The 13,647-nt window shown below is 32.0% G+C and overlaps 1 protein-coding gene across 2 annotated transcripts in view; it reads right to left on the reverse strand.

Annotated features, from left to right (window-relative positions):
• The window catches only part of LOC140048663 (peripheral plasma membrane protein CASK-like), a 102,818-nt gene continuing 89,171 nt past the window's right edge, over nucleotides 1-13,647 (reverse strand). For both annotated transcript variants that reach the window (XM_072093434.1, XM_072093433.1), the window contains exons 15-22: nucleotides 12,215-12,418; nucleotides 6,457-6,690; nucleotides 3,112-3,311; nucleotides 2,822-2,937; nucleotides 2,180-2,341; nucleotides 1,346-1,548; nucleotides 806-889; nucleotides 1-333 (exon numbers count right to left, since the gene is read on the reverse strand). In XM_072093434.1, the coding sequence (XP_071949535.1) occupies nucleotides 154-333; nucleotides 806-889; nucleotides 1,346-1,548; nucleotides 2,180-2,341; nucleotides 2,822-2,937; nucleotides 3,112-3,311; nucleotides 6,457-6,690; nucleotides 12,215-12,418 (1,383 nt within the window). In that variant the 3' untranslated portion in view covers nucleotides 1-153. The remainder of the gene's footprint in view (nucleotides 334-805; nucleotides 890-1,345; nucleotides 1,549-2,179; nucleotides 2,342-2,821; nucleotides 2,938-3,111; nucleotides 3,312-6,456; nucleotides 6,691-12,214; nucleotides 12,419-13,647) is intronic.

The following is a 13,647-nucleotide window of genomic DNA, read 5'->3' on the forward strand; positions in this document are numbered from 1 at the left end:
GTTAATATACAGTATCTAATATTCACTCAAAACAATTAACAAAACATAGTTTTTTTGGACAAAAAACCTCTGAGTTGGTTTGCACCATTCCAATAAAAACAAAGGACTGTTTGCGACTTGCACCATGACGATTGAGAACAGTGCCCTCAATGTTTAGTATACCCAGCTGACGGGTACCCACTGAGGTGTTGTGCATATTTCTTCAATTGCTGATTCCAGTATTCGGATGGTTTCATCAATGTCGTTGTTGATTATTGTTAAATCAAAGTAATGACCATAAGCTTGTTTTAGAAGATCGGATTCTTTTGCGAGTTTCTCTAAACTACTATCGCCCTAAAATGATGAAAAAATGGAAACAATTAAATAAACCTATAACCATCACTTTTTGGATGTAAACCAAGTCAAAAAGTCCAAAGGAATTCTCGTCAGCATGTCAGAATTTTGGTTTGATTTTCGCATCAACTCAAGGTCGACATAGGTCATACAGTTTCTATGGCAACCAAACTAGTCCTAGTCGATATGGCAAGTCATGTTTTGTGAAAATATATGAAGGGAATGAAAATGTTGCCATATATTTATCTGGCACTGTCAAACTCTCAAATAATGATGAAATACATGCAGATGATGAGAACTATGTAATCTACTTCCCATGATTTGAACTTGTACATATATAGCTAAAAAAATATTCCTTAAAACTGTAAAGAAATCATTTTTCTGGATAGTTTTGAGTAGGAGTATATATTACTAGTACAGCTCTACCGCTTCCAACCTCCAATTTCGTACCAAAAGAAAAGCAAAACTTTACCTCTCCATTTAAATTAGAAATAGTTGGAGCAGCAATGAACACAACAAAAGGTGCAAACTCTGCACATCGCAGAATCTTCAATGCCTGGAAATGGAAAATAACCGTTAAGTAAAACTAAATTTGTGTGTGTTTAGGTGTTTTCTTTTCTTCGCTTACATTTTGTATAGAATACAGTTTACAATATGCGAATGCAGCTGAAGACGATTGGTGCCAATCCCGGGGTTCGAATCCCATCGAAGGACAAAACTACTCCACTTCTAAAGATTTTGTTTCTATAGAGCATGTTGCACGTTTGATGTTTCTCTATTAACAGAGTACCACCTATTAGGACAGTAATTACATTTGAAATTGGTACTCCTAGGCTGTACCATTTTTTTAGACTGTACCATTTTCTTAGACTGTACCATCATCTAAGAATGTACCATTATCTTAGACTATATCATTATCTTAGACTGTACCATTATCTAATAGAATGTACCATCATCTCACCACAGAACCATGAAAACATCTCAGCTAAACCCTTGTTTAAAATATCGTTACCTGTGGTTCAACATCTAGTATGGCCATGTGACCATTGCGGTGAATTTGCCTGATTGTCTCTAGTTTTGTACCGTACATAGCATCCTCGTGTGTTCCGTATTCTAAGTACTCGTTGTTTGCGATGTCCTTCATCATGTCGTCTTGAGAGACAAAATGGTAATTCTTCCCATCTACCTCCTCTACTTTGATTGGTCGTGTTGTGTCTGAAAGTTCAAAGTTCATAATTAACTTTTTTTTAGTGTATTAATTCAAAACTAATCAATTTCTTAAACAGAAAGTCTCAATTAAAATATTCAAATAATTACTACTGCTTCTTTTTCAGGGAAAAAGCTGTCGGACTTAAAATATTGCACAAGTGTTATACAGACCAATCATTTATGTGGGCGTTTGTGCACTATAAGATTAAAAAGAAATCTGTCTGGAGAGTAAGGAAAAATTTCAGACGGCATTTGCTGGCTAGATAATAACTTGTGAAATGTGCGCCGACTTATGTCATTTAGCAACAATAATGCATGACACAAAGTACAACGGAATAAGTAATCAATTACAGATGTAAATAAAATAATAATATCTTGGATTCATAAAGCACCTAATGTTGTAAACCTCATCAAACATACTCCCATAATGCAGCTAATAATAAGCCCAACGTTTTGTCTTTGAATCTACCAAGTACACATTTGTACAAGAAAAGTATCTTGCCTAAGGCTACAAAGCAATGCGACGAGCATTGGATTAGAACCCACAATCTTACGATCAGTAGTCCTAACTACCAACACATTGCGCTACACGCCCTCGAAAAGAATATACTACTAGAGTGAGGGAAGTATAACTTACGAGGGATAGGGTAAGCATATTTGTCTGGATGGCTTGTGATGAGGGTGTTCTTGATGTGGCGTCGTCCAACGCCATGTGCCCCTAGCAATACGAGTGTTTTACGCATGAAAGCTGGTAGGCGTACAACCTCTTCATAAGTCACTAGGTCTAGTTGATCAAAGACTAAAGAAAAGAAAAATATTTGAATGAATTAATAAATATGTCCATAAATAATTACAGTAATGGAAAAGAGAATAAATAAATATCATGGTGAAAACTTAATATTCAAAAATTAATATTAATGCAAAAATAAACACACCTTCTGACTCATCAGCACACTGGAAGCGGATACCTGCGCTCTTAAAAATAATACATCAACAGGCCTTGTCTTTTAAGGCGAGCGAGTGCGATCACTCACGATAACACACTCCTAAACTGCCATTGAGGTGTGTGATATACAATACGCTTACATTTGGTAAACTTCCACACACCAAATTACAAAAAGCACACCTACATCACCCCTGAATGTATAAGGAGTGCAATTTGTAGCACACCTATAATTTTCAAATAACACGGTCTGCATCAACTCCCGATTATCTTTCCAAAACAAAAAAATTCACAATTTAAGTAAAATAAATTAAATAAAATTTGATTTAAACTAACCTGCATTATGTTTCGCTAAGTACTTATCACGATATTGTTTCTTCTTTTTACCAAACCATGTACATGACGCTTGATGTTCTTTTTTGGCCCTTTCTATTGCTAAACATGCTACTCTCCTAATACAAAAACAAATGATTTTAAACTACATTAAAACTACATCTTTGATCAAGCATTGCTTTAGAATTCGGAATTTCAAATTAATAATTAATAGTAATACCGAAAACAAGAGTTGGTTACAATATTACAATATTTTTATTATATACCAAAATCGTGTTTCAATATAAACATACCATTCTTGAAGTTCAGGTGATGGGATAAGTCCTGCTGTGCCGTTGAGTGGCGCGCCCTCTTTACGGGCTTGCCACCAATTATGATCATCTTTACTAATAATCTGAAGGATCTCACCACATTTAAATGGCAGACCCGCTTGCTGACAAGGAATTAGGTCATCAGTCAGTGGGTCATATTCAAATTGGGACTTTACATAAATCTAACGGAGAAAAATAAAACAAAACTTTGTTACTTCAAATAGACACACATGACCAACCAATAGAAAGTGCTCAAACATTGAAACCATAAACACTGATAGATTGCAATATAATATAAAACCTCATTTATCGTCCCATTATCAAATTTTACACTTAATGTACTTACAGCTTAACTATAGATTTTCCTCCTTTTTCACTCCTTTATTTCATATATCATTCTTTACTTCATCAAATGTGTTCTACTTTCCATCTAACATTTCTTTATTCATATTTTCACAAAGTTGACTTGATTTTATGAGAAAACTATCATAATGCGTCCACAGTCATTTTTCACACTTATACAGAACCCACCACACCGGGGTGCACGACATACAATATGGAGTTGACACACTGGTGATACTAGTTCATCTCACGTAATACTAAGTTAGATGCCAATCCTTCATATAGCAATGACAATCTAAACATAACCGTTCATTCACCTAGGTTCAAATCTATTATTGGTATGTTTACAATGAATAAACAAACATAAAGAGAAAGATGAATGCCGTAGACATATCCGACACTAAGGACTATATTGCACATTCAATACTATTCACACAAACTCGGCCACTGTCACACAGAGTCACTGAGCGATTGGGACTTGACCGTTTTAGGTGTTTACTTCCTGTTGGTCCACATCCTCGACTAATGTACATACATCTTAGTGAGAAGTTGAATAAATAAAAAAATAATTCTAATCTTTAAAAACAAACTTCATAAATAGTTAAATAATTTCTATCAAATTTATCCTTCAAATTAAGAAAATGAGTGAAAATGAATTTGACCACACAAGTCTATCACATCAGTCTAATTAAAACTAACAATAAATCAATCAAAAGAATTCAATCTGTCGTAAGAATCAATAATCAATCAATCAATCATTCAATAATATGCTTAAATATAGATGCAAATATGAATTTGAAAAAATGAAAAAATATGTATATAAACAGCAACATTTATAGAATTGTAATGAACACAGATATAGCAATATATGGGCAAAAACACAGACACGACAAAATGTTTTAAATAACGAGAAAAAACACAGAAATGCTGTGTTCTAAAGGACTGGCATTCATACTAAATATATAGAAAAATAAAACAAAAAATGTGGAATTTTTTATTATATAATGTAATGCAATCAATCCTGGGGTGCTAACAGTAACAATAATATTGTATGGAGTACATATGATGCATAAAAACACATGTGCTAAAATGGATTGGTATAATGGAAATAAAACAACATGTGTGCTATATGCACCATATGAAGCCATACAACATGGCACATGTGTGTAAATCGCCGCATATGGATGCACGTAACACATGTGTCAACGGCACGCATATGGTAGCACATAGCACGCGTGTTAAAATTGTACTCATGTGAAAATATTGCACATGGATATATGGATGCACATATGGATAAATATAATACACATGTATGATTATTATGTATTATAGAAATTCATAGTGCTTTTGACATATATGGCATGTGTTAGTACATATGGTACAAAACGCTTTATAAATGCAAGTGAATATGGCACACATGTGCGAAATCATATATAAAATGGTTATGTTCGGTATCACCTCGTTTTTTTTATTCTTAATCTTGATTGTTTGCTGGAAATAAAGACAAAAAAAACAATACAAAAGATTTAGGGCAAGTATACGGACCACACTGGAAACAATTGTTCGCCCTCTAGCCAATGTATTAATATGTCAATGGTAATGGTACTGAAAAGGTACTGTTTGATCAGTTATGAATCTGATCCAATGTCATTCCTTTATACCAAAGTACAGAATATACAGGGCTTGATTTAAAGACACTAGACCTGCATAATTTGATGTTTTGTTAAAAAAATAATGCATATAACTTTGAAAACATTAAACCAGGTCATTTCTTGTGTTAAATGTGCGTTCTAAGGTTTATTAAGCAATGAACTACCTAAGTAGCTCGCGTCAAAAGTTCTCTCATAGATGTTTCTATGCCTAGCTTAGTTAGGCTTAGTTTTGTAGGCCTAGCTGGTAAAGAACGGTAACGCAAGAACATCGTCCACTAGCTATAGGCCTAGCCTGACGTTGTCTCGTCGTTGAATTAATTGTCTTTTCTTTTTTGGCAAAATACAAATTAGGGAAGACTTGGTATTTTTGCTGAAAAGTTACTGTATTTATTGTTATTTGTTTATCCTTTCACACGATTGGTCAAAGTGGGTGCATTTCATCACGATATGAAAATATCAATCTGCGTGAGAAATGCATGTTGAGATTTATAGCGGGCTGCTAAAATTATTAGAATCGACTTATTTTTCACATTTTTAACCGTTTAAAGACGAAATAAAACATCGCAATAGGTCCATATAGTATTTATTTTTACATAAAATGTAGTGTGTGACCTTAAATTAGGTCAAAAAAACGTAGGTCTAGTGTCTTTTTTCATGAGCCCACGAAAACTGTATACTCAATGACCTACATGGAATTTGGTAGCCCGAAAAATATATTAAAAATTATGTAATTCTTCTATTTTCCAAATACATGTTGGAAGGTATTATGTGAGTCTTGTTGGGATTACTAGTGTCACTAGCCCGGATTTGGTTTATGCTGGGCTAGTACAAAATTGAGCCATGTGTCGTGAGCTGAATCAAAATAAAGTGGAATGAACATTCTTCTTTTCAGGCAATGTGAACAACTAAAAGGTTGGTGGCAGAAATTAAAATAAAAAGCATTTTATTACAAAATGTGTTTATGATAATATGTGAATATATTACTTGAAAATACATTTTTTGTACTATTTCTGTATACTGTGAAGGGATTCATATAGTAGATTGAAATTAATTGTCTCCTCACACAAAAGTAAAAGTCTCCAAAAGTAAAATAAATTTTCGTTTAGGAACCTTAGGAATCTTTAATAAAGCCTTTTGTAAATTTCATAAAATAAAATAAATCATAACATTTTGGATTTATATTTAAAAATTTATATTCAACTGAATAAATTTAAATAAATGTCAGTGTTTAAATTGGTGACATAATTTGAAGAAAAAAATTGTCAATTTTATGAAACAACATTGATGAAAATTCATATCTAAGAAAAAAATTACATTACAAATGTATTTTTACCTCGCACGGCTGAGGTGCACTTCTGTAGCTAGGGACGATCTTGAAAGTTATACTACCGCGTAAATCTCTAAGCATACATTGAAGTTGGTCGACAGTCTGGTTTGCTACGCTGACCCCGTTGATTTCACGGATCTCATCACCGACGTGAAGCGTTGCTTGCCTGTGGATCATTCCACCGTGCATGATACGTGCTACGAGACAGCGTTTGTCCTCGCTCATCTTCAATGTGATACCCTGTATTAAACACAAATGTAAACAAATCATATTAAAACTAACATGCTGAATATGAAAAATAAAACACATGGATTTTGTTATTCTTTATATACAGATAAACTTCAGGGTAGGAGGCATTGGATCCCTAAAAAGATCAAGACTTCACCGATGCTAACTGGGGTACATACACACTTATTCCCAGTTAGCAGTGATGGTGTATCCCCATACTCCGGTTTGGGTGCTAGCCTGATGTTTTTTGTCTTTTTGTACTCTTCCTTTTATTTTCCACTCTTTCTCTTTATTGTCGAGCGCATAGAGACATCGTTTATTTGCGCTATATAAATCTACTTATTATTATTATTCCATCCTTCACAGGAAATACAAGAATACATTACAATAATGATGAGATGAGAAACAACAACAATCAATTAAGATAAATCATTATTATTATTATGTAAATTTTCATTATAAAATTGTATGCCAGTAGGGATATTAAACAAATTTCTATATCAAAGATGATAATACATTTTGTATTGGTTTTGTTAGTGTTATTGCGCCAGGTAAAACATTTCTACTGGTGTTTGTCATAAAATATAAAGCAACAACAACAACAACAAAAATCATCGATAACCTTACTTTTTTTCAGTTATCGGTAAAGCAGAATAATAATCATGAAAAATTACTTAAGCAATGTTGCTGCAAACGTTTATATTCTATAACACTAGAAATTTTACAACTAAAATCCTTTAATATCTTGTATTGTTATACATCAACTTAATTTGAAGATAATTGTAATAAAGTTTTTATCATATTTTTTATAAAATCAGCTGGACATTTTTTTACCTGTTTTAAAAAGACTAAAAAAAATCTTCATGTTATTATATGACTTAGCTTTGCTAATATTTATTCACGTCATGTTCAACAAGTCTGCGTACTCCAAAAGTAGGAAGATATAATTTAAAGCTCTGTTTACACTATCAAACTAGTCTGATGTGCCCAAATATGGTAGTGATATGCCCAAATATGGTAGTGATATGTCATCATCATGTCTATATATGGGCGCATCACATTTTGTTGTAACATAAAGTTTGATAGTGTAGACAAGGCTATAGATCAAGAAAAATAAGACTAAACTCAGTTATCAGAATATTGTCATTTTACCAGCATACTCAACAAATGCTGCACACTAGATGATGTAATGTTATGAGAATTTTGGCCAAATATGGTAGTGATATGACATCATCATGTCTATATATGGGCACATCACATTTTTTGTCACATTAAGTTTGATAGTACTGTATAGACAAGGCTATAGACCAATAAAAATAAGACCAACATCAATATCAGAATATTGTCATTTTACCAACAAATGCATACTCCACAAGCATGATGATATAATTTTAAACCAACAAAAATAAGACCAACATCTTACTAGATGATGTAATGTTATGAGAATGTTACTAAAAGCTTTCTCTCATACCATAGATATCATCACATGAGACATGGTAAAGTCAATTGAATTAAAGTGCGTAACCAAGCTTCACAGTGGGATCGCATCTGCCCTCCTCCTCTAGGCCATCCTAGTCTACTGTATCAACAATGCTATTTATCAGTAGTATTCATGCATAATTTTAACTTTAAAATATTTTTATGACAAACAATTTTTAACATTGTTAAATTTTAAATTCAGCATAATTTTATGAAAAACAATTTTTAACATTGAACAATTTTAACTTTTACTACTCTATCAACAATGTGGTGATGAATTTTTTTTAAACTTAATAATTATTTTTATGACAAACAATTTTTAACATTGAACAATTTTACCTTTTACTACTCTATCAACAATGTGGTGATGAATTTATGTCATTAAATGTTCATAAATTTTAACTTTAAATAAATATTTATGATAAATGAATTAAAAGTTGTACATTGGTAATTTTAAAAGATCATGAAATTCGGAATTGAACATTTTCAAAAACCATAAATATTCAGTTTTAATTTATAGGTGGCTCTGTTGTTAATCACTGTATTGGGCTATTCTAACAACCCTATCTGTAAAGCTCTGTTTACACTATATCAAACTTTATGTAATGTGATGAGTCAATATATGGACATTATGATGTCATATCACTACCATATTTAAGCATATCACTACCATATTTAAGCATATCACTACCATATTTAAGCATATCACTACCATATTTAAGCATATCACTACCATATTTAAGCATATCACTACCATATTTAAGCATATCACTACCATATTTAAGCATATCACTACCATATTTAAGCATATCACTACCATATTTAAGCATATCACTACCATATTTAAGCATATCACTACCATATTTAAGCATATCACTACCATATTTAAGCATATCACTACCATATTTAAGCATATCACTACCATATTTAAGCATATCACTACCATATTTAAGCATATCACTACCATATTTAAGCATATCACTACCATATTTAAGCATATCACTACCATATTTAAGCATATCACTACCATATTTAAGCATATCACTACCATATTTAAGCATATCACTACCATATTTAAGCATATCACTACCATATTTAAGCATATCACTACCATATTTAAGCATATCACTACCATATTTAAGCATATCACTACCATATTTAAGCATATCACTACCATATTTAAGCATATCACTACCATATTTAAGTATATCACTACCATATTTAAGCATATCACTACCATATTTAAGCATATCACTACCATATTTAAGCATATCACTACCATATTTAAGCATATCACTACCATATTTAAGCATATCACTACCATATTTAAGCATATCACTACCATATTTAAGCATATCACTACCATATTTAAGCTAATCACTACCATATTTAAGCATATCACTACCATATTTAAGCATATCACTACCATATTTAAGCATATCACTACCATATTTAAGCATATCACTACCATATTTGGGCACATCACATTTGTTTGTATTTTGATAGTAGACAGAGCTTTAAATCACTTTGTTATGGAAACCACAATAGTGACTGTAGTCCAAATGGGATGAAAAGGGAAAAAATCATTAAGACATAGGATGTATTAATGAGGTTATAGACACGAAATAGCTTAAGTTACTTGTAATTAAATTACGATTAACTTAAAATGTAAAATAATACATCGTCACCCAATTAAAGTATATTATGTAAAGATTATGTTTTAGTTTATATTCAGGATCATTAACAGAATTATGAATTGATATCCTTTTATCAAAATGTCAATCTCGCTGTATAAAAAATTTACCATGTGAATATAACATGTATCAACTATGAATTTTATACTTCGGGTTATGTTACGCTTGAGTAAACAAACCCCCAGTAATCTTGCTTTCTTAAATCTTGATAAAATCGGGTCAGGTCAGGGGTCAAACAGATGATAGAAACCTACACCAGACATGTAATGTTGATACTAAATTAGACCAGGGGGAACGTATGTGACTGCACTATGAATTAAAGTAATTAAGTGATGATGCTAAATTGGGCCAAGGGTGTAATTAGCCTATGAAAAAAAGTACATGTGTTCATTATTAATATTGTATTGTTAAGTAACCCTGACGAAAAGTAATTATTTATTTATTGCTATACTCAGCCATTATAAATATGTAATATTCTATTAATAAAATCTAATGGTTTTTGAATAAAAATAAAATCCTTTGATAATAATAATTAATAACCAATATCTAATATGTAAAGCCACAATGTTTTGTTACATTTAAAAAAAAAGTTTAATGATGTTGCATATAAATGTTTTCATTAAAGCGGTATAATGGTAAGAGAATAGGACTAGCATTTTAGAGGCATTGGTTCGAGTTCTTTCTGTACATATCCAAATATCGTTTATACTTGTTTGTACGTTTTGAAAAATTAAAGGTAATTGATTTTTATTTGTTTCATTTTCATTATTATTGTATAATAATGATATACAAATGAATTCAACCGGTTCAACTAACAAAAAAAAAGTATTTTTGCGACCTACTTCTATGAAAGCTGTTGATTGCATTTAGCTAGTATGCCTATAGTCTCATATACTTAGAGGCAAACCATCTGTACTGTACTAACAAATAGGCTTAAACCTTAATCAGTCTTAACATGATGAACGTATGCGTATCTATTACTAGTAAATAGACGTCGCGACGGTAATGATTTATACTCGTCGGGAAGTTGCGAGTTGATACACACAAGCTCGTCCTTCAAATGGGACGTTAAACTGTGTCCTATGTCCATATAATAGGTGCAAATGAACAAAATAACTTGGGACGCTTCATAAGAAAAGTTTTATCTCTCAGGTTGTTGAAGAAACCATTGCCCAATTTTGAATTTCCTTACATTCTGGGTAATGTAATATATAGTACCATCCAGAAAAACACCTACCAATACCATACCCAGGCAATTTTTAAGCGAACAAAATGATAGAACAGCCCACATTTAATTAACCATTATGGCATTGAGTAATTAATTTTTTCAGTGAACTGTAGGGCATGACTATATCATATGATGAATTCGATAAAATAACTAGGATCGTACCTCCATCTTTCTTCACCCAATAAATATACCGTACAATATACAATATGACAAAGCAAAATAAGCAGGCTTTAAACATATATATCTGTCTTCACATGACGAATGTATGTGTATGTATTTTACTAATGTGTATAGCAACATTATTTTATAGCACGTGAGGGATTAATAACATTTAATAAACTAGCCTTAAACATATGATGAATCTATGTGCATGTATTACTAATAGCCAATCCACACGTAAAAATTAAACATTTTGAAACTTTTTCTTGAAGATGATAAGATTGGAATTTGCAAATATACTGTAATAATTTCAATATTTCTTATTCTCTGTTTCTCTCTCTCCGTGAATATATCACTATATATTATTAATGTTTCCATTAAATATATAAACATCTATACATTTGTTTAAAGACATATGCCGAAGCTCATCTGTGAAGCCATCAACCTCTGACAGCTGATTTCAACAAATCTTGTAAGACGTGTATAAATCTTTGACCGGTATAATTCCGTCAGTTTGAATAATAGACGCAGCCGTCGCCGAGTGCCAAGTAAGGTTGATTGTCAATTGATAAATATATTTCTGTTTCGTTCTAAATTCATGTTTATCTTGTCATGGAGTGAAGATTTATAAAATATTTTATATATCTGATAAAAATGTTAAATTGCTGATTTTTAATTTTAGATTTTTGAAATTTCTTTTTAATACACTAGTATTGTATCAAACATGTTTATAAATAGAAAATAAAATAGAGTAAAACCTCTATTAAAAGACACCATTAGGGAACTAACAAATTGTCTCCTGAATACTAACTGAAATATCTGAATACTTGGAATTAAAATTTTTACTATCTTTGGATCTCAGCTCAACAAAGTAATCCTAAAATCGTAAATGTCACAATTGGTGTCAATGACCTAGTGGTCAGTGACCACGAAAAAATATTCATCAAATTTCATGAAATCATAGTGCCATACATACCATAGGTTCCTCTGTATTCCTCTGAAACTGGACCAGTCGTACCCTCGTCACGTTGTCCATATTCTGAATTTCACCGTTGGGCGGCTGTGGAGAATTTGGATCCTGTCCGTTGACTAAGAAAGGCGATGTTGGTGGCGGTGTTACTCGAATTGCGTCGTTACTATACACCTCATGCGCTACAACATCATGTGTTTGCAATAACGCCTGTAAAAAGAAATGAGTTTGCAATTATTGGACGAAAATACAATAAGGATTAAAATAACCAATCCTTACTTATGACATGAATTGTACATGTCAATAGCACCAACCAATGCTAGGCAATTCAAGTCCGTGATTGGTGTAGCCAGCTGATAAATATTTTTTATAGCTAAACATAAAGAAGACCAGCACCTATGCATAACAAATGAAAGAGTCCGAATCCGAAAAGTTCAAATCTTGGTTTGGACAACTTTAGTTCACAATATTATTAAATTCCCAATTATTGTGGGGAAGGTGTAGAATTTCAGCTCTTTCTGTTAAATTTTTCTGTTAATCCAAATTGTTATCCTTTGGGACAGGAACACCCTATACAGAAGACACAAGGTAACCAAACAGTGTCCCATTAATAAATAAGAGTTCTGTATAAAAATCTACGCTGTTGAAAAAAAAATTTTGAATATTTTGTATAGAATTACAAGCATGGAAATCTGGAAACAAAACTTCACATTATGTTACATTATATTCAGCAACACATACATTGTATACGGTTGGGAAAACTTGTTGGACAAATATCATTCTCCAGCCAGTCATCCATCATCTTTATCACCAAAGTTATCATTGAATGAAAATTATTATTGCTGACCAAACTCCTGTTGCCATGTGAATAGTAAATCATAACATTTTTCTGTTTTAGGATTTAAGAAACATACATTTAGAAGGCGATTGGAAGAATTCATTTCTAATCTTTAAAAAAGAATTCAAAAGCAATACTAATTTACAACAAAATGGTACCGTGAAGTACACGGTGTTCACACGCATTAGAGTTAACCGTGCATAGAACAGAGTTAAGCTAATCTGAAAAATATACAAGATACAACTGATGTAAGTGCTTGTGTGATCAGAATATCACTTATTTCTTTTTGTTATCGTCCTGTGTCATTAAACTCTGATGTAGATTTCGACGATGTGATGTTAGACTACACATATTTGAACTGCAAGATTGACGCTGATAGGAGAAAATCTTTTAGTTCACAAAGCATTACATTTTTACATGATGAAAAACTATCAAAAACACCCAGTAATAGGTATACTATAATGCACAGTTCTCAAAAACTTTGTGCTCCAAAAGTTTACTCCAACACATTAATGAATAGTAACTCATAGCAAGAGTATACTAACCAATGGACTCATACACAGCTATTGAGTTCACAAACATTTCTTTTGTTCAAAACCAA

The sequence above is a fragment of the Antedon mediterranea genome, chromosome 5 (genome assembly GCF_964355755.1).
Source record: "Antedon mediterranea chromosome 5, ecAntMedi1.1, whole genome shotgun sequence".
In the NCBI taxonomy this organism is placed as follows: domain Eukaryota; kingdom Metazoa; phylum Echinodermata; class Crinoidea; order Comatulida; family Antedonidae; genus Antedon; species Antedon mediterranea.